This window comes from Rhinoraja longicauda, chromosome 30 (assembly GCF_053455715.1).
Source record: "Rhinoraja longicauda isolate Sanriku21f chromosome 30, sRhiLon1.1, whole genome shotgun sequence".
Lineage (NCBI taxonomy): Eukaryota > Metazoa > Chordata > Chondrichthyes > Rajiformes > Arhynchobatidae > Rhinoraja > Rhinoraja longicauda.
In genome coordinates, this window is record NC_135982.1 from 12,362,919 (window position 1) to 12,385,799 (window position 22,881).

The window sequence follows — 22,881 nt, forward strand, 5'->3', positions numbered from 1 at the left end:
CATCGATGAGCTGCACACCAGTTCTATGTTATCCCAGTTTCGGCATCTTACACACGAGGGGAAATTTACCAAAAACAATTCATCCACTAGAGAACCTGGGGAAAACTCACATGGTCACAGGGAGAACGTACAAACTCTGTACAGACAGCACCTGTAGTCAGGATCGACCCCGGGTCTCTGGTGCTGTAAGGCAGCAACTGTACCACTATGCCACCAACGTAAAAGGTTTTTAGACAGGCATATGGATATGCCGTAAATGGAGGGATACAGATCACGTGCAGGCAGGGAAGATCATCTTGGCATTATTATAGACATAAAAAGCTGGAGTAACTCAGTGGATCAGACAGCATCACTGGAGAAAAAGAATAGGTTATGTTTTGGGTATCATGGCATTATGTTTGGCACAGACATTGTGGGCTGAAGGGCTGTTCTTTTGCCATATTGTTGGTTGTAAGAAGGGGTTTAGCCCAATACCTGCCATATCTCTGGCCAGTGTTTAGAATGAACCAAGACCTGGGCAGTATCTCAAGCACCAACTCAGAGAGCAGAGCAATAATGTTCCCCTGAGTCCTGGGCTGTTGCTGAGGGGAGAAGCAGGAGAGTTTAGGTGAAGGAAGTTGAGGCAAGGTCAGGAACTTCAAGACAATCTCTCCCAGGCATTCACTCACTCAGAGGCGGGAGAGGGAGCTGCCATGGCGCTGCTGGAGGGCGAGGGATCTCCCCTTGGTGCTGAGCCTGCTCCAGGCCTCGGCCGACAGCATTGCTGGGTGGGATCTTGCTGCGCACGGCTGACGTCGTAGGATTTGTGTTGGAGCGGACGCCATCTGAATGCAGCTTGTTGCTGCAGCGGCGGCGGCGCGGGTTGTTGTTGTAACCGTCGCCCTGGCTGAGCAGCGGCGTCGCCGTGGCAACGGGGCACGCGGGGATCGGCGATCGCGGACAGCGGTGAGTAGAGGGAGCGGGGGGAGGGAGAGAGGAGGGAGGGAGGGAGGGAGAGGAGGGAGGGGAGGAGGGAGAGAGGGAGAGGAGGGAGGGGAGGAGGTAGGGGAAGAGGGGGAGGGAGAGAGGGGGAGGGAGAGGGGGGAGGGAGAGAGGGGGGAGGGAGAGGGAGAGAGGGGGAGGGAGAGGGAGGGAGGGAAAGGGGGAGAGAGGGGGGAGGGAGAGGGGGAGGGAGAGGGAGAGGGATAGAGAGAGGGAGGGAGAGGGGGAAAGGGAGGGAGAGGGGGAAAGGGAGGGAGAGGGGGAAAGGGAGGGAGAGGGAGGAGGGAGGGGGGGAGAGGGGGAAAGAGGGGGGGAGAGGGGGAAAGGGGGAGGGAGAGGGGGAGAGAGGGGGGGAGGAGGGAGAGGGAGGAGGGAAAGGGAGGGGGAGAGGGGGAGAGGGAAGGGAGGGAGAGAGGGAGGGAGGGAGAGAGAGAGGGATAGAGAGAGGGATGGATGGAGGGGGAGAGGGAGAGGGAGGGAGGGAGGGGGAAAAGGGGATTGGGAAAGAGAGGAGAACCAAGAGGGAGGGAGAAGGGGGGGGAGCTAAGAGGGTGGAGAGGGAGTGAGTGGGGGAGGGAGGAAGGGAGAGAGAAGAGGTGGGGAGAGAAGGAGAGGGGAGGGAAGGAGGGAGAGGGAAAGGGGGAGAAGGAGAGATTGGGGAGAGAGGGGGAGAGATGAGAACCAAGAGGGATGGAAAAGGAGGGGGGCAGAGCCTAGAGGGAGGGAGAGGGGAAGACGGAGGGTTAGAGTGATGGGGGCAGCGGGAGAGGGGGGAGAGGGGGAGAGGAAGAGAGAGGGAGAGGGGAGAAGGAGAGTGGAGGGAGGTAGAGAGGGGTGGGAGAGAGGGCGAGAGGGAGGAAGGGAGAGTGGAGAGGAAGGTGGAGGGAGGGAGGGGAGGGGGGGGAGTGTGGGAAGGAGGGAGGAAGGGAGAGATATGTTGGGGACCTTTATCACCCAAAGAGTGGTAGTTGGAATACACAGGCTGACAGTGTGGTGAAAGCAGAGTTGTGACAGCATTTGAGATATTTGGATGTTTTTGAATTGCCTGGGCATTGAAGGCTAAGGGGTAATCGCTGGAAGGTGGTTGTCTGACTACGTGATGGGCTGAATTGCCAATTTCTAAGATGCTTGTCGCTGTGAATCTCTGGGCTAATTCCTGAGATGAGAGGGTTGTCCTATCATGAAGATTTAGATCTGGTATTCTTTGAAGTTTTTCAGATTGAGGGGTGAGCTAATTAGAGACATATCAAACCTACATGGCAGGTTGACAGGTTAGATACCAAGACGTTTCCACTAATGGGAGAATCTTGATCGAGGGGACATCATTTCAAAATTTGGGAAGTCATTTTGAACTGACATGCTTTGGAACTTCCCACAGAGAATGACGAGTCACAGAAATGTCTAGTGAGAAGGTCTGTGGAACCTAGATTACTGGAAGTATTTAAAGCTGCAGATCCTGGTTTAAAAAACCCCACAACGTGCTGGAATAACAGCATCTCTGGAGGACATAGATAGGTAACATTTCGGGTCAGGATTCTTCTTCAGATTGATTGAAGCAGGAGTGAGATAGCTGGATTAAAAGATGTGGGGGGTGGGGGGGGGTGACATGACAAAGTTGGCTAGTGTCGGTGAATACATGTGAGGAGGGGAGTGTTTTGCCGTTCTCCTTTAGTGAATGGATAAAGGATGTGGGAGGGATTGAGAGAGAGGGCACAGGATGTTAGAGGGGGAATGGTGGGAGCATGGTTGTCAGGATGTAGGGTGAAGGGAGGGTAGTTGAGGCAGAGCTGTAGAAGGGGATATGAAAGATACAATGAAACAGTGGAGTGGGGATGAGGGAGGGTTTTGATGGTTTTTAGCATCAGTATTTTAGACAACAGCATTATTTGGGCCTTTAACAGCAAAACCACTGTTGTTCATGGAACCATTTAAAAAAATATCTCTTGGGCAACGTCCTATACATTTTCAATGGGTCTGCGAACTACAAAAATCCAACTGGAAAAAGTATAAAAAAACACTACTTCATTAAGCATAATATTCCATTATGTTATCGTCTAACACACAACCAACTACATTGCAACAATGTCAACACTGTGTAATCCCATAACTGGTATGAAAAATGTTTCTGTGAAAAATAAATTGCATGTTGAGTACTTTATATAAAGTAACATTCCTCTCCACCTATGCAATTTTAATACTTAAGTATTGTTAACCTGTTGGGTTAACTTTGGATTGTTTCTAAAACGTTTTTTTTGTATTCTTTCTGGAAACGATTGAAGCAGTATGGTAATATAGTTTTGAAATTGTCAACAGGTTAGGCAAGAACAAATTGGATTTTAAAAATTTTTTTAATGCACCTTTAATGTATTTTGGAAAAGCCCATTAACATTGTTAGCTCTTGAAATATCACGTAAAATTGATGACTCTAAGATTCTTTGACTCTAAAATTGAGGAAACATTTATTTGCAGACTGTTCATAAGTGACAATATGGAGGAAGAACACAATTTTCAGAATGAAAATGAAGAGGAAGAATCAAAGTTGGATTCAGAGCAAGAGGTTAAGCAAGGTAAAAATAACATTAAACCAGAAAGACAAGGAACTGCAGATACTGGTTTATAAAACAAACACAAAGTGTTGGAGTAACACAGCGGATCAGACATCATCTCTGTAGGGCATGGATAGGTGATGTTTTGTGTCAGGACCCTTCAGATGTCATTTTAATTTGTTTTAGAAAATAACATATTGGTGATATGTAGGCCATTTAGAACTCAGATGAGGAAAAACCTTTTCACACAGAGAGTTGTGAATTTGTGGAATTCTCTGCCTCAGGATGCAGTGGAAGCCGATTCACTGGATGCATTCAAAAGAGAGAATCTTAGAGCTCTTGGGGCTAGCGTAATCAAGGGGTATGGGGAGAAGGCAGGCACGGGTTACTGATTGTGGATGATCAGCCATGATCACAATGAATGGCTGTGCTGGCTCGAAGGGCCGAATGGCCTCCTCGTGCACCTATTTTTAGTTTCTAAAATCACAGTTGGTTGCATTTCCTGTAGGCTGTTCTAACTGTTATTCATCATTGACATGAACACCCATTAGAATGAGCAGCTACTTCTTGAATGTCTTCATAGCTATTGGGGGCAAATTGATGGCTTCCCGTGGTACTATTGATCCACACATCCAAAACATTGATGAAGATTTTGAACAGGTGAGAACACAACATTGTTTGTTTTCAGCCTCGTAACCCTGAAAAAAATGGCTCCTTTTTACTCTGCCCATTAACCAATCCTCATTGCACAAAGGTGGATTATGTACAAAAACATGCACTGTTATTTTTTTAAAATCTCTTGTATGGCACCTTCTTGAAGAACTGAAAGTCAAAATCCACCGTATCAACAGTTTTCCCTTATTTTTCCAATTGCAACTCCAAGAAATTCTAACCAATTTGCCAAGTATGATTTCTCTTTCATAGTTCCAATCTGCCCATTCTTCGCTTGTTTTCCAAATTCTTTGTTACCTTACCTTGATAATGGATTGTTGGCATCTGTCCATCTGCGAGAGTTGATGGTGCAGCTTTAACGTTGTCCTGCTTAGAAAGGGGAATGTTTCATCTGTGGTTGCATTTCCTGTAGGGGCTGACTTGGCTTATCCTTGACATGCAGACCCTCCCACAGACTCCATAGGTGAAGTTGGCTCTGACGCTTGGATGGAGGAGAGTGTTGCTGTTGCCGTTGACCATTTTGTGGCGTTGGCTCGTGGCATCCAGGATCATCCCGCATGCTGTTGTGGTGCTTCATACCTGCCTGGAGGTCCTTTCTCCACCTTCCCCAGTCCACAGCAGCTGCTTTCCAGTTTCAGTGCCAATGTTAAAATTTGTCATATCTCTTTGAATCGTATCCTTGTAGCGAAGCATTGGTCTGACTCCTGGCGTCCATGTATTGGTTACCTCCCCATAGAGCACATCTTTGGGGATCCTTGATAATAGATTCCAGCATTTTCTCTCTTACTGAAGTCAGCCTAAATGATCTCTGGTTCCTCATTTCCTCTCTCCGCCCTTCCTTAAATTAGATTTACATTTGTCACCTTTCAATCTGTGTGAACCATTCTAGGATGAATATAATTTATGAAGATGATAACCAACACACCCACCCACCACTATCACCACACTTCATTCTTCAAAACCCTCAGATCGATGTTTAGATCCTGGAGTTTTACCAGTTTTCACTCTCAGCAATTATGCCAAATCTAGTTTTTCACAAATGCTAATTTCTTTGAGCTCCTTATTTACTCCTAACCTGTTGTTCTCCATGAGTTTTTGCATCTGCTTTTCATGAATGTAAAATATTTGAATAATTTCCCTGCCATGCTCGTATTCCCCAATATACTTTATTTGCCTCAGTCTGTAAGGCATGGATATTATCTTCAGCTAATAATTTATCTTGGAAAAGCTTTGGAAGCTTGTGCAGATTGTTTTTAAGTTTCCCGCTGGATTATTCCTAAATTTTACTTTCCTTTTCTTTAACAATGCCTTTTCTTCCTTAGCTGAGATATGAACTTTTCCCATTCCTTCAGTTTGTTCCTTTGTTTCAGCAATATTATTAGCCTTTGCCTTTGATCAAATGCCATCTTTAGCTTTTCTTGATAGGCATGGCTGAACCATTTTTACTGTGGGCAAACTTTTGCTTGAAAGGGGCTTATTACTTGTATTAATTCATCAACTCATTCAAAGTTAGCCATTGCTTCTTTACCTTTTCATGTTTATTTTCATCACCTACAACAGTATCACATCACAGGGTCTGAAGAAGTGTCTTGACCCGAAACATCACCCATACCTTCTCTCCAGAGATGCTGCCTGTTCCACTGAGTTATTCCAGCATTTTATGTCTATCTTTGGTTTAAACCAGCATCTGCAGTTCCTTCCTACACATCACATCTTGATTGTTAATTTTATTCAGATTTAAATTCAGATTCATATTTTCTGTGCATCTATTTAAATAGTCATTCACCTTTTCCTTAAAGGTGGCTTTGCTAAACTTCCTCTGCAAGTAATCGTTAAATCCTGGAGGTGGCAATAATTAACCCAAAAGAAGGAAAGCAGATTGCACATTCCCCCCATTTATATGGCTTTCCTGGGTATTCAAGTTCCTCCCATATCTTGGTTATTAGGTTAATTGGTTACTATAAATTCCCCCAGGTAGCTGATGGGAAAATCAGGGGACTATTAGTAGAGTGTGAGAGAGTAGGTTACAGGAAAATAAATGGCAGAATGGGTTGCTTTGGGAAGGCACAGACTAAATGAACTGAATGGATCCCTTCTATGTTGCAACAAAATGTGGAAATAAGATTGGATAGCATGATAAAACATTTAAGATTATATATACACTGATGAGCCAAAACATTATGAGCACCTGCCTAATATGCTGTTGGTCCTCTGTGTGGTAGACAGCAGGGTGCGATGCACTGCGTATTGTGACACATTCCTCGCGTGACCACCATTATAATTCTCTGTGACCTGTGCCACAGTAAACCTTCTGTCGGTTCGGACCAGACGGGATAGTCTTCGTTGCCCTCGCGCATCGATGAGCCTTGGACACCCAACACCCTGTCGCCGGTTTGTGGTTTATCCCTCCTCGGACCACTGTCGGCAGGCACTCACCACTGCTGACTGGGAGCACCCCACAAGCCTTGCCTTTTAGAGATGCTCCGACCCAGTCGTCTGGCCGTAACAATTTGGCGCTTATCAAAGTCGCTCAGGTCTTTATTCCTGCACATTTCTCCTGCAACCAATAAATCAATTTCAAGAATGGACTGTTCACTTGCTGCCTAATATATCCCACCCCTTGACAGGTGCCATTGTAACAAGATAATCAATGTTATTCACTTTACCTGTCAGTGGTCATAATGTTTTGGCTTAAAACTCTAAGTGTATGCTTAGAGTTTTATGTGCAAACTTTATGTTGTTATGTGGCAGTAACACATTCAAATTATGCCTTTACTGCTTTACATGCCCAAGAAAACACCTTGTAGCAGCTATAATATAATTCTAACTAGTTCAAGGTATGTTGCTACCGGTGTGGATAATAGAGAGTCATAGAGATTTAGAGCACGGAAGTGAGTTTTTTGACCTCGCATGTCCATGCAAACCTTCTACACGAATCCCATTTGCTTGCATTAGGACCATATCTATCCATGCATTGCCTGTTTAAGTATCTGTCTAAATGCCTCTTAATATCCGATTCCACCACCTCCTCCTCTGGCAGCACGTTCCAGGATATCAAACACTCTCTATGTATTAATGTCATTGAAAGTATTATCCCATGTGGTTCAGGCACGTTGGCCTTGAGAATCAGCAGCTTTCCACGAATACCTAATAAATATTTCAACAATGGAAGATTTGGTAACCTCATTATAGTTTTGTTTATTGAAAATGACATTAATCTAAAAAATGAAACAAATTAAAGTCAAATGTGGGATGTGTGGGATGCCAGTCATTATAATTTGTTTATCTGTATCTGCTGTTGCATAACTGTATCTCATCTTTTATTCTTTTTCTTGAGTGTATACTGTGTGATTCTTTCGCTTAGAATTCTAAATCAGTTCTTGGGTTGTAACTTAGTCCTGTGTTCTAAAAGATGCATTCATATTACACAGTTACAGAGAATGCTGGCTCTGTTAAGATTGTTGCCTGATAATGAATGATATTGTCACAGAAAAGGAAACACTATAAAGCATCAAAAACCAAAATCTAGCACACTCTGTCTCTGACTTCCTTCATCATCATTCGCTGTTCTCTGAAGTTGAAAGAATCAAAATTTTAAAACCACATCCTTCTCACATTGAAAAAGAGCAAATTATTGTTTGCAGTTCAGTGCAGCACATTTTGGGACAGCTGTCCAGACTTCAGAGATAGCAATGAAGAGGTTTATCAGAAAAACGCTGTGGCTGAGGGACTTAAGCCTTGTGGAGAACAGTATCACATCACAGGGTCTGAAGAAGGGTCTCGACCCGAAACGTCACCCATTCCTTCTCTCCAGAGATGCTGCCTGTCCCGCTGAGTTACTACAACATTTTGTGTCTACCTGGGAATATTTTATTTTAGTTTAGTTTAGTGTGGAAACAGGCCCTTTGGCCCACCGAGTCTGCACTGACCAGCAATCACCCACACACTAGCTCTATCCTACACACTAGGGACCATGTAAGAAGCCAATTAACCTACAAACCTGTACATCTTTGGAGTGTGGGAGGAAACCGGAGCACCCGGAGAAACCCTTGAGGTCAAAGGGAGAACGTACAAACTCCGTACAGACAGCACCCGCAGATCGAACCTGGACAGCAATTCTACCGCTGCGCCACTGTGCCACCCCAAATATTCACACTATGCAATGGCGAATAGTACATTAATTAAATACGTTTTTGCTTTCCATGTAACTAGAAGAAAATATAATTGGATCAGTCCGAAGAAGGGTCCTGAACCAAAACGTTGTCTCCTCCACTGATGCTGTCTGACCCACTGAGTTCCTCAGCATTTTGTTCTTTTTACCTAATTGGATGCATCCCTTTTACTTTCAACATAGTCACAGTTAAATCCAAACATTTTAAAATTAAACTTACCTGCAGCAGAAATATTCTAGGCAACATAATTACTTAAGAAGACCCCAGACGTTGACTTTACCTTTGTCCTCATAAGGTCATAAGGAATAGGAATTAGGCCATTCGGCCCATCAAGTCTACTCCATCATTCAATCATGGCTGATCTATCTCTCCCTCCTCACGCCATTCTCCTGCCTTCTCCCCATAACCTCTGACATGCGTACTAATCAAGAATCTATCTACAGTACCTGCATTAAGAAGTCAACTGAGCAATTACAAACGCCTGTAAAGCCATGTGTCCCAAACATTATGGTCCCCTGAAATGGGGGGGACAATGTATAAACAAAGCTGTAATTTCTACATGGTGCACCAAAATGCATAAAAATACCCTTTAATAAAGCTGACAATGTGCACTTTAACCACATGTGATTTTTTTCTATTACAAATCTCAAATTGTGGAGTACAGAGGCAAATAAATAAGTGATGGGTCCTTGTTCCAAACATTATGAAGGGCACTGTATCTCTGCCTTAAAAATATCCACTGACTTGGCCTCCACAGCCTTCTGTGGCAAAGAATTCCACAGATTCACCACCCTCTGACTAAAGTAATTTCTCCTCATCTCCTTCCTAAAAGAATGTCTGTTAATTCTGAGGCTATGACCTCTAGTCCTAGACTCTACCACTAGTGGAAACATCCACTCCACATCCATTATATCCAAGCCTTTCACTATTCTGTTTGTTTCAATGATGTCCCCCCTCATTCTTCTAAACTCCAGTGAGTACAGGCCTAGTGCCGACAGATGTTTCGCTTAATACCTTCTCTCAGTCCTCCTTAACCAACCTGATCTCCCGGTGGCTGAGCACTTCAACTTGTCCAAGTCCTTCTGCAGCGTCTGCAGAGTCCCTGTTTTCACTACACTACCTGCCCCTCCACCTATTTTCGTATCATCCGCAAACTTTGCCACAAAGCCTTCAACCCCCTCCTCCAAATCATTAAGTGTAGCGGAACCAGCACCTTGCAGAACCTCCGAGTTTTTAAATTCCTGGCCAGGCTGAAGTGAAATACAAAACATTGGAAGCGATTTTTACCGAATGTTGGGCAAAGTTGAACAGCCCCCAATTCAGCACTGAGCTTCTTCCATCAAATTGGTAAATATTATTGTTTGATTTTCTGATCAGGATAATGGTACTTTTAGAGAAACCTTTATAATCATGATCGTAAAGATAAAGGGAATACTCTATTTCCCCATTCCTTCTTTCTACTATTTTTAATCGCTCATCCGCTCTGTATAGGGTGGCCGCATCATTCCTCTTTGCTCCTCTCTGTCAACCTAGCTATTTCTCCCCTCGCCATCTTAACGGAAACCACCTCCACCTATAGATCCCCCCCCCCCCTCCCCCGCCCCACAATACCTTCCATAACTTAAATCATGCCTTCCTAGTATTGTGGTGGCAAACCAAATAGGTCAATGTGGGGCTCAATAAACAAACTGTTAGGGGAACTCAACTGGTCAGGTAGCGTCTGTGGAGGGAATAGACAGACAGCATTTCGGGTCAGAACCTTTCCTCAGTCTCGAAGACAAGTGTCGTGGAAAGACCCGTGGGTATTGTAGCAAGTCTGGGTCAGAATATGGGTTAAGAGCAGGAGAGTAGGTGGAATCACAGAGGGGGAGCAGGGAGGGAGAGTCTCACAGAACTTCCATCAGAGAGAGGAAGAGAACATCTACTAAGTAGGCATAACCTTGAGGAGATTTTGCAGTGGAGCAATGAAATGGAGACTCAAGAAACTGCAGGTGCTGGAATCCTGAGCAAAAACTCAATACTCAGAGGAACTCAATGGGTCAGGCAGCATCTTTAGAGAACAGGGACATACAACTTTTGAGTCGGGACCCTTCTTCATACTCAATGTGGTACTATGGCCTCCCAATAAGTAGAATGGAATGGACGTGGCCTAGTGCAGGTAGTCCCACTAAGTTGTCCAGTGGAAGATAGACATAGAGGAGGGTGGTAAGAGTCAATCAAGCTCATGTTTGCTGGGTCATTAATAAGTACAAGGATGACTCTTGAAACATGGTGATCATCATCCACAAGTTCAAAGGAGGTTGGTTTGTTACTGTTGCTTTACTTTCCCATTCCACCCAGAAACTATAGCTTCTTCCAAATCCTCCCACTCTCACTTTTAACTTGTATCTCTCTTTAATTTCTTACCCATCCCTTTCTGAGATAAGTGACAGAATTGGTTTTGAAAGAATGTAGACCCACTATTAGCTGGTACTAAATACAGTAATCATAACTGACAGCAGTGCACAGCCTTGATCTGTTGCCATAGTTGTTTAACTGTAGTTACTGCTTTTTGCAGTAAATATGACCTGCTTTCATAACTGCTTTGACTTTTTGTTACAAAATGTCATTTTATTACATAACTATTAACAGCTAATGACTGAAGAAGTATATTTATAACTGATTTATTTGTTGTAATCAAGTGACCATATTCATAGGGGACATTTACAAATGTATTATAGAAAACATAAAAAATTAGGAAAAACATAATAAATTTAAATTGGAAATGTAAATGTCAAATTGTAAGGAGTGATGTATATTTTCAAACTGCTTCATCTACATATATTTTAATTTGGACATTTATCACAAAATTTTGAATCTTTACCAAATATACAAAGAATTGATATTTTTAAAATTAAACATGCAATTTCATATTTGCAGGATGTTTTAATAGGGATTTGTATAAAATATTACTATTATAGGATGGGTGTAAATGGATATATCATTGATAGAAGTATAAGTTAGGGAAAATAGTACTTATGTTGAGGCTTTGGGGTAACATGATTTCACAATTAATTGAGTATTCAGATTTCTTCTGTGCGGCTGAGCTAAAGCAGAGTAATAACACTGGGGTAATTAATCTATGTCTTTCAACATCGAGGTAAAAGAAGTATGGAAAAACAAAAAATTCTTCAAAAAAGAAAAAAAAACTTTTGAAGGTTTTTAACATACCATCAATCTTCAAATATGTGTTGTTATTTTAAATTTCCAGATTGGATGAGGCATGGCTTTCAGGAATGTTTGTGTTCATATAATAAATATTGCAAACAGCTTTCAAAACTATCTTTGCCTGTTCTATTTAGCCAGACTCTTGTAGCGTACTTTAAAAATGCAAAATAAAAAATTAAACAGTGGTGAATACCTTAGTAACCTAGCAGGTGTGGTGTATCAATAGATGTTGTGGAGAAATTGCTGCGTAAGCCAAAAAGAACACATTTTTATCACTTGTCCACTTAAAGGTTTCCAATTTCTATCTGATAAATATTTTCTATTTTTGTTTTGGTGGAGGAATGGACGAGCAGCTTTGTGAACACCATGAGGCAATGATGGAAAGTGATGATGAAATTCAATCTGAAGATGACTTCGAAATTACTCAGTGAGTTGGTGTCATTTCACTGAATGCTGTGCAAAGGGCTTCACGTGTATTAGCATGGGCAGGAAAATGGAATTGATCTAATTTTGTGCCACAATTTCATAGAATCATTCAGCACAGAAACGGGCCTACTTGGTCAACCTTGTCCCTATCCACGCTAATTCAGTTTAGTGGTAAAATGATGTGATGGTCTTAGCTCAATTATGCTCCTCTGACCTGGAATACCTGATCATGAAATGTTGTCCCTTTTGTGAGAATTCACCTCTGTCATCTTGTTAGCCTCTAATCCTCTGCTGCCCCTATCCCATACGTCTTGGTGGCAGAAGTCAGATCTGCTTTCATGAGGATAAACTCTCAGAAAGTGGGCAGCCTGGATAGACTCTTTGGGTGTGTTCTGAAATTATGCACCAACCGACTGGCCACAGACTTCACCAACATCTTAAACTTCTTACTTCAACAGTCAATTGTCCACACCTGTTGCAAGGAAACCTTCATCATTCCAGTCCCCAAGAAAAATAAAGTGACCTGTCTCAATCAATACTGCCCAAAAAATGAAGTTATTTGAAAGACTGGTAATAGCTCCCATCTGCTTCAGTCTCTCAGACAATTGAGACCCCTTACAATTTGCATTTAGCAAAAATAGGTCTTCAGAGGACGTCAAGTCCCTTCCACTACATTCAGCTCTGGATCACCTTGACAATAAGAATACCTATGTCAGGATGCCATTCATTGACTACAGCTCAGCCTTCAACACCATAAATCCTAATAAGCTAATCCCTAAACTCCTGAACGTTGGCCTTTGGACCTCCATCTACATCTGGTTTCTGAATGTCATGACTGGCAATGTTCAGTTGATTAGAATCTGTTACAATACTTCTGCTATCCTGATCCTTAACACTGGTGCCCCCTCAAGGTTGTGTGCTCAGCCCTTTTCTGTATGCCTTGTACACCCAGGTCTGTGTGACCATGTATAGCGCAAACTTCATCTTTATGTTTGACAATGACACCAGTGCTGTCAGCCAGATGAACTCTAATGAGACAGGAGACAAGAGAGACATCACAAACCGTGTGACATAGTCTCATAACAACAATGACACCCTTAACTTCAGCAAGATTAAAGAGTTGTTTGTTGATTTATGGATGCAGCAGGGTGTGAAAACAACCCTGTCTTCATCAATGGAACTGCTGTACAGATGATCACTTCTTCAAGTTCCGCAACATTCATATCACAAGCAACATAACTTGGTCCCTCCGCATTGTTGCGGCGATCAAGAAAGTATATTTGTGTATTTCATTTCTTGGGAGTCCAAGAAGATTTTGCATTTGCATAAGGATTCTCTCAAACTTCTACAAGTGTGTTATAGAAAGTGTTCTGATGGCATGCATCTCACTACTATGCTCTTGACTGCCTGAACCTGCAGAGAATGGTGAACACAGCCCAGTTCATCACAGACTCATCACGTCCTTCCCTCCAGTCCACCTTCATTGTGCATTACATCAGGATGGCTGGAAGTATCGTCAAGAACCCCTGTCACCACGTCCATTCCCTTTTCTTTCTTCTATCTTTTGGGAGAGGATACAGGAGCTTGAAAGCCCAAACATCCAGACTTAAAAACAGCTTACTTTCCATTACTATTCGAGCCCTGAACCAATCACCACTTTCACACATCATTTTCGAGGTGCTGGCACATACTCTGATTCTTAACTCTACCTCATTCTGTTCTTCCATTATTGCCCTTTAGTATTTTTTTTGCACATTCAGATCATTCTGCAACGTATGCACCATTTTGCTGTTTTATATTTGTTGTTGTATTTACTGTTGTATATAGAGGGTTTGAGGGGTTCAGCGATCCCGAATTTGTGTAGGGAGACACAAAATGCTGGAGTAACTCAGCAGGTCAGGCAGCATCTCGGAAGCGAAGGGATGGGTGACCTTTTGGGTCGTGTCCCTACTTCAGACTGATGTCAGGGGAGGGGGCGGGGACAAAGATAGGATGGAGTCAGAGACAGGAAGACTAGTGGGAGAACTGGGAAGGGGGAGGGGATAGAGAGGGGAAGTAGGGACTACCTGAAGTTAGAGAAGTCAATATTCATACCGTGTGGTGTAAACTGCCCAAGCGAAATATGAGGTGCTGTACCTCCAATTTGCACTGGGCCTCACTCTGACAATGGAGGAGACCCAGTACAGAAAGGTCAGATTGGGAATGGAAGGGGGAGTTGAAGTGCTGAGCCACCGGGAGATCAGGTTGGTTTAGACAGACTGAGCGGAGGCGTTGAGCGAAACGATCGCCGAGCCTGCGCTTGGTCTTGCCGATGTAGAGAAGTTGACATCTGAAACAGTGGATACTGTCCAGGTAGGAGAGGAAGCGTTTGTTGAGGGCGCGGATCTGGCGTTGGAGAAAGTGCAGTTCTTCCTACTGAATTTTTGTAGGTTTGGAGAAGGTTGAAGGAAAATGGGGAAAGATTTGGTGGAAACCTGAGGGGTGGCCTTTTTACACAAAATGTGGTCGGTATACAGAGCGATCTGCTGGGGGAGGTAATTGGGGCGAGTGTTCTCACAATATTTGGAAGCAGTTGGACAGGTACATGGATGGGAGGAGTTTAGAGCGACATGGTCCAGATGCAGGAAGGTGGGTCTAGTGTGGACCAAGGGGGCTGTATCTGCACTATATAACTCCATGACTCTATCATCACTGCAGCCAGACAGTTTGCTTTGTCAGCTTAATGTGAACATGGAATAATTTGAATCTGATTTTATTGCTCATCACTAATTTTTCTTAAGAAGGTGAATGACAGGCAGTCATGATGAAGATGCTTCCATAGATTGGCAGGAGTTCCAGGATTTTGAGTTAGCTACAATTAAGGAAATATGTCATATTTCCAAAACCAGCCTGGTGTGTGATTCGAAGGAAACCCTAATGATGACGATGTTCCATGCAGTAACGATTATCCGGTGGTTATTGAAACCAAACATATCTAGTGTAAAAAACTTCATAATGTGCGTTTACTCTGAAATAGTAGGGTGATTAACTGTCCGTAATTAACCTTTCCTCTACCGGCCATCTGCCGTTGTCATACTATGACTTAAGGAGATTTCACGGCGGAGAAAAAATCTTAATGGAAAAGAGAGAAATTGAGAGATTTAGGAAGTGAATTCCAGAGCTTAGAATAGAAATGTCCTTGTTGGCAAAGAGAAACAGGTTTTTTCCTGGGTTCTTGGACATCCATTTACAGCCTCCGTAAACTGAGAGCACAGGGGTTTATTTTTTGCGAACATAACGTTGGACGTTTCATCCAACGCTAATTATCAGACTGGCAGATGCGACTGCCTGCCATGCTTGCACATTTTGATTGAATTCATTAATATTAGGGTTGGATCTAGTCTGTTTAAACAAGATCCATGAGTTAACATACTCCATCGCAAGGGACAAATGAGGTTTTGTTTACTTGTAGCATTTCTACTTTTCAAACCCATGTTTGATATATTATACTGCCAACTGAGTTAGTTGATGACAAAAAATTGGCACACTGTGCCTTGATTGAGAATTAATAACATAATTTATTATCTTCTTTTGAGGGAGGAAAGTGAAGAAGAAGTTGATTCTTCTCAGAAGAAAGGGTGGAGCTACTCTGTGAAGAGAGAGATTCGAAAACGCCGGAGAATTACGAAGGAACTTGAGTTTCTACTTTTGGAAAAAGATTTGGAAGTAAAAAAAATAAGGTATTTTGCAGTTTCAATAGAAGGCGGCATGTTGGCATAGCGGTAGAGCTACTACCTTACACCACCAGAGACTCAGGTCGATCTTGACTACAGTTGCTTGTCTGTATGGAGTTTGTACGTTGTCCCCATGACCTGCATGGGTTTTCTTCGAGATCTTCGGTTTCCTCCAACACTCTAAAGATGTACGGTTTGTAGGTTAATTGGCTTGGTATAAAAAATAAGTTATAAATTAAGTCAAGTCAACTCCGCTATTCAATCATGGTTGATCTATTTTCCCTCTCAACCCCATTCTCCTGCCTTCTCCCCATAATCCTTGACACCCTTACTAATCAAGAATCTGTCAGTGTCTGCTTTAAAAATATCCATTGACTTGGCCTCCACAGCCAATGACAATGAATTCCACAGATTCACCACCTAAATAAATCCCTCCTCATCTCCTTCCTAAACGTATGCCTTTTTATTCCGAAGCTTAGACCTCTGGTCCTAGAATCTCCCACTATTAGAAACATCATCTGCACATCCACTGTATCCAGGCCTTTCACTATTGGTGAATGAATGAATAAAGTGAACGCTCGCTGTCTTTTTCCCATTTTTAGAGGATTTTAAAACCAAATGGCATTGGCTTAAGGTGAGAGTGGAGAGATCTAAGAGGGACCTTGGGGCCAACCTTTTCACTCAGAGGATGGCCTGTATCTGGAATGGCTGCCAGAGGAAGCTACAGAAGCGGATACAGTTACAACTTTCAAAAGACATTTGGATAGATATATGGATAGGAAGAATATAGAGGGTAATGGGTCAAATGCAAGCACGGAGACTAGCTAATATGGTCAGCATTGATTGCAGCAGTATGTATGTATTGGTTATCACAACTGAGTCCTTCAAAATTCAAACTTCAACCTTAAACACTTTAAAAGAATGTTGCATTAACTTTTCAAGCAATCTCAGCTTTTTGTTATGTCAATTTTATTATGTTAAAATGCACCTACTCGCAATAAGTCTGGTCATTTATTTATTTCAGATTTAGCATTTAGAGATACAGTGTGGCAATGGGTCCTTCAGACCACCGTCCAAACCAATCATCAATCACCCATGTACTAGATCTATGTTATCCCACTTTCACATCCTAGGGGGAATTTACAGAAGCCAATTCACCTACAAACCTGCATGAATCAGTTTCTTCCAATTAATGTGCCAGACGTGCTTGAGGTTTACATCACCTATACACTTCTAAAATGTTTAGGTATGACATTTTGCCTGGGATGCATGGTGCTTCTGGCATACTTCAGGAAGTGCCACGTTGGGCCGAAGGGCCTTTTCCATGTATGACTATATGGCCCTTTGAATTTATGTAGGTTGGGAGATTAAGAGTAAACTGTAATTTATGAGAAGTCCTTTCAGTAGTCTTTTAACAATGGAAAAGAAGCTTTTCTGAATTTGTTGGTATGTGCTTTCAAGCTTTTGCATCTTGTACACAATGAGACAGGGGAAAAGATAATTAGCAGTGAAAAAGTTCTTGGCTTTCCAAACAGAGAGTACCAGGATTGGTTTGATGAAATCTACTGATTTCCTACTAGAATTACTTGCTGCATCCCACCACTCTTCTTTTCCAGCATGTTTCCATGAGCATCTAAGAACTAATTACTGATACATTCCATGGATAAGGAATGATGGGTGGGTGGAGATTCGGCAACTTGCACAGATTCTTCAGTGCATCTACAGCCCAAAGTCCAGCCCACTGAGAAGCAAAAATGAACAAGTTAATTGAAGATAGAGGGAAGATAGAGGGAATCTGCTAGATGGATGGATGGATTAAAAAAAACAGCCATCTCCATTTTGACTCCATCTCACAGCACACTATCCTCCAACAACAGACCATTTAAAAAGCTGAAAAGGCGATATACATCACTTGGAAAACACACATACAATTGAATTTCTAGACACGGTACTAAATTTCCAACTAGAATTACTTGCTGCATCCCGCCACTCTTCTTTTCCAGCATGTTTCCATGGCTGCTTTTATTTTGCAGAATCATGGGCCCAGTAAAGCTCAGAGATAATCAGAGTCATTTAAACACTGTTAAAAAGCACATAGTAATGAAACAGCAACAAAAAAAAAAGACTTGCAAATAACATCTTAAATCAAGAGAAATTGATTACAATAATAAAAAATAAATTAATCACCTTACGAAACTTATCTTTTCAAGCACAGGTTGCATTACATTTACTAGTGTAAAGCAGAGGGGCCCTTCTGCAACTTGCCCTTCAGTTCAGTACATTCTTGCTCAGCCCCTGGGCATACTGCTGAGGTCAGCAGTGGCTTCTGGGAGATCAGAAGGGTCAATATGCAATCTCCAGCTCATTCGGGATCCCTGTGTTACAGTGGACAAGTACAGAAAGGAGTCCACCAGTTTTACTGCAGCTAGCTCATGGTCCTCTGCAGAACCAGCAGCTACATGGATGGATCCTCTTAAATGACGATGACAATTATCACCCAGCTCAACTCCACTTGATTTATTCACCGAAGGAGCAAATGTGTTTTAGACAGCCAAATGTTCATTTTTATACAAATAAAATATTAGTGAAGATTGAAATTAAATCTATCAATACTTCCACGATGGTCTCAACAAAATTGTTTTCCCTTAAATAATGCGGCACTTTTTTATTCTGCAGCATCTTGCAGTTTGGCAGCTCATTTGCAGATGGGTTGTTATGAGGTTGGGAATGATCTATGGCAGTAATTAGAACATCTCACTGAGGAATTCTGACATTTTATTGCATCATTGCTCTTTAAGCTGTTCAGATTCCAATAAAAGAATTCCAGGATTAGAACTGTCTCTGCCAACCCTGCCTTCGATGTTCCATTGTAAGGCTCATCGTTGTTTTTTCCTTTATTTCAGCCAACTACAACTAGATGTGTTAATGTAGACATTTATTGATATTTATCTAATATGTGAATTAATATTTAATTGCTTGTCAGACCCCAGTCCAGTTTACTTGTTGCAAAAACACAGACTGCTGGAGGAACTCAGCGGGTCAGGCAGTATCTGTGGAGTTCCACCTGCTGAGTTCCTCGAGCAGTCTGCTTTTTTGCTCAAGATTCCAACATCTGCAGTCTCTTGTGTCTCCGGTCTATTTGTAGATTGCTTACATTTCTGCTGACTGCATTCAAGTTTAGTTTATTATGTGTTTACAAAATAGTTTTCGGCAGTGCTGTTTTTTGTAGACAAGGATGTGCTGGTAAGCATATCAATTAACAGTTTTTCCATCTATGTGCCCACTCTTCTCTATTGGTTTTGTGACCCATCAACTTCCAATTTAATAAACTAATAACTAGAAAGTATAAGATCAACTTTTTAGTTAAGTAAAAAGTAAAGCTCAAGAAAATCTACTCTAACTTTTTAGAGGTGACTGTATTCTGTACCATCAAGAGAAACACTGCTTTTCTGCTGTAACTTCTTAAGATCTCATTTCTGTAAGAGAAAGTGCAATATGCCTGAGATTTGCAGTAAGTATCAGAAGCCATGTTTGCTACACGAATGATACACTCTCACTCTTCCTCATCACAAGCACCATCACATCTAATGTGATCAGTTCAATAACTTCAATAACGAAAAGGCTATGCATTGTGATATGAAATGATAATAAATGATTAGGTAACAATATGGGTCTCGTGCTAGTTTTGGCTGCTTAAGGTTTACGAATGAGTAATGAGTTGCCAAAATTACATTGACAGTTATTACATGTCCTTCACTTTTAGCTCAAACTATAATTATTCTAATTAGCCATCTGTGATCCCTGGCAACAAAATGCATTTTTGTTCTAGAAAATCATGTAACTTCTTGGCAAAGCAGTTCCTAAAGATAAGTATTTTTGATGTAGCCATGAAGGATAAGAAGGCACATAGAATATAGAAACAGGCCATTTGGCCCATGATCTGTGCCGACCATCATGCCAAATTCAATTAACCCCTTCTGCCCATACATGACCCATATCCCTTCATTTCTTGCATATGCTTGTTTAAATGCCTCTTAAAAATCACTATCAAATCTACATTTAAAGCTATAGCCTTTGGCCTTTGACATTTATACCTTCTGACTGCCTACCCTGTCTTTCCCTCTCATGATTTTATAAACTTCTGAGGTACTTTTATTTCGAACATAGTACAGTACAGCACAAGAACAGGCCATTTGGTCCACAATGTCTGTGTCGATTTTTGTTATTTTCCCGGAAGCCATACTTTGCTTTGGTAACTTCTATCCTATATTTCAGGAAAAATCCCTGAGAAACTTTCAATTGTTCAGAATTTAGATTAAAAAATATTTGGCTCAATTAATAATAATAATAATAATAATAATATTCATTTATTGTCATTGCAACGAGTACAACGAAATTAAAAAATAGCCAATCCTGACGGTGCGTACAAACATATATGCAATAAATGCAAAAACAAATAAATACAATTATATTAAGTACAAAAGATTTTTTAACAGTGTTCAAACTGGGATCAAATATGAAAGTCCTGATGGAGGTTGAAAGCAGCTGACAGGTTTTGTTGGGTTCACAGCGCATATTACCTCCAGCAAAGGATGAGACTCAAAGAGTAATGCACTATGGAAACAGGCCTCTTGGCCCAACTAGTCCATGCCGATTAAGATGCTCCATCTTAAGTCAGTCCCACTTCCCCATGCCTAGTTCATTTTCTCTAAACATTCTCTATCCATTTACCTGTCCAAATGTATTTTAAATGTTGTTAATGTATCTGCCCCAACTACCTCCTCTGGAAGCTCATTCCATATGCCCACCACCCTCTGTGTAAAAAAAGTTGCCACACTGGTTCCTATTAGATCTGTCCCAACTCAACTTAAACCTAATTTAAATCTTAAATCGAGTTCTTGATTCCCCTATCCTGGAAAAACGATGCATAGGGTGCATTCACCCAATCTATGATTGTATACACCTCCATAAGATCACCCCTCAGCCTCCTGTGCTCCAAGGAATAAAGTCCTAGTCTGTCCAATCTCTCCCTATAGTTCAGGTCCTCGAGTCCTGGCAACGTCCTCATAAATCTTCTCTGTACAGAACTGAACACAACACCCCAAGTGCAACCTCACCAACCTCATGTATAACTATAACATAATTTTCCAACTTCTATTCAGTTCCTTGACTGATTAAGTCCAGTGCCAACATGGTTCATCTACATTATCAAATAATGTGGCTACTTTTCTGCTGTCAACTTTCATAGGCATAGCAACAATCAAAGTTTTCATTTTTTTCCACCATGTTCTGAATATAATGACTGCATGGTGAGCTCCAAAGATCATAGAAACATTACAGGAAGGATTTATTTGGTAGTTTTGGAAGAATTACAAGATGTTCAATTACAGGAAGGATGCAGAGGCATGGGAGAGGTGTGCAGTGAAGATTTACCACACTGCTGCCTGGCTTAGAGGGTAAGAACTATACAGAGAGGTTGAACAGACTCTAATTGTATCTGGGGTGTCGGAGGTTGAGGAAGGTTTGATAGAGGTTAAGATAATTATTAGAGGCACAGATTGGATAAACAGTCAGAACCTTTTTCCCAGGGTGAGAATGTCAAGGATCAAAGCGGGCATTGCTTTAAGGTCAGAGGGGTAAAATATAATGTGCGGGCAAGTTTTTTTAGACTGGTGGATGCCTGCAACATTCTGTCAGTGGTGGTGGTAAAGGCAGATATAACAGTGGTATTTAAAAGGCATTTAGAGAGGCATGTGGATATGCAGGGAGTGGAGGGATAGGAATCACAAGCAGGTAGAGGAGATTAGTTTAACCTGGCATGGCGTTCGGCACAGATAGACTTGGCTGAAGAGCCTGTTGCTGGGCAGTACTGGTCTATGTTCCATATAAGAAGCAATTTCTAAAGGAATGTATTCACATTCTCTTCCTCAAAATGTATTTAATAATAATAATAATAATAATAATAATAATAATAATAATAATAATAATAATAATAATAATAATAATAATAATAATAATAATAATAATAATAATAATAATAATAATGTTATTATAATTAAAATTATTACAATCAACTCCAATAATTAATGTAAATAATTCATTTTGTTAATTTCCATAGCAATTCCATTGCCAGTGTAAGATCGTCATGAATTACATTATCTAGTTCTGCTTTGCTGCATATTTATATGTGCATTTACCCATGTGTTGATTAAGGTGCATCTTCAAAGAGAACCAGAAATTGATCGCAGGGTCAGGGGGCATCTGTGGTAAGAGAAACAGTGTTAACATTTCAGGTCAAAGACCTTCCATCTGAATAAATCAGAACAAGCAATATCTTGGAAGGCAGCATTATCCAGAAAGCCAAGTGGACCAGACACCTAATATACCATGGTTGCAAGAGTAGGTCAGAGGCTGGATACCCTGCAGTGAGTGACTGACCTCCTGACATTCCAAGGCCATTTCTCCGTTTAGAAGACATAAGCAGGAGCGTGATGGAAAGCTTTCCTGGATGAATACAGTGCCAATAACTCACAAGAAGCTCAACTCCACCAAGAAGAAAGGCAAAGGCAGCAGGCACTTGGGAACCCCACCACCTACAGGTTCTCTTCTCAGTCACCATACCATTCTGACTTGGAAACATATCACCAGTCTTTTCTCATTGCTACCTCTAGATACTGATACTCCTCTCCAGCCGCACTGAGAGAGGGCCTTCCCCAGAAGAACTGCCAGTTCAGGAAGGAGGTGGCACATCACCACTTTCTCAAGAGCAACAGAAAAGGGCTATTAGTGCTGGTCCTGTCAGTGAAGTCCATGGACTGAAAATAATTTATTTTAGATAAAAGAGCACAAGGTAGATTGCAGGAGAGATTTAATGACAAAGGACAGCATGATTCTTGGATGTTTTGTTTATTATTTAAATGTTAGGCAACATTATGAAGGTACTTGTCAGAGTTATAATTAAAGTTGAAAAATTTCCAAACAACCAAAAGTTGATTTTTTTTTTTTTTTCCAGAATAAGTCAGATTTTGTTTAACTTTGTGTGTTATCAAATGTATGAAGCACAGAGCCTTGAGGTACAGCTAAGGAATCATTTTGACTATATTAAAATAGGCAGATCTCAATTTCATAGACCTCATGCCTGACAAAATCTGCTCAGAGCTATTT

The 22,881-nt window shown here is 41.6% G+C and overlaps 1 protein-coding gene across 3 annotated transcripts in view; it reads left to right on the forward strand.

Annotated features, from left to right (window-relative positions):
- Positions 1-779: 779 nt before the first annotated feature.
- cfap74 (cilia and flagella associated protein 74) overlaps positions 780-22,881 on the forward strand; it is a 121,928-nt gene continuing 99,826 nt past the window's right edge. For 2 of the 3 annotated variants that reach the window (XM_078425110.1, XM_078425112.1), the window contains exons 1-4: positions 780-945; positions 3,451-3,548; positions 11,918-12,005; positions 15,580-15,723. In XM_078425110.1, coding sequence (XP_078281236.1) covers positions 3,470-3,548; positions 11,918-12,005; positions 15,580-15,723 — 311 coding nt within the window. In that variant the 5' untranslated portion in view covers positions 780-945; positions 3,451-3,469. Of the gene's footprint in view, positions 946-2,861; positions 3,092-3,450; positions 3,549-11,917; positions 12,006-15,579; positions 15,724-22,881 lie in introns of those variants that run through there. The other variant, XM_078425111.1, reaches the window with a different exon arrangement.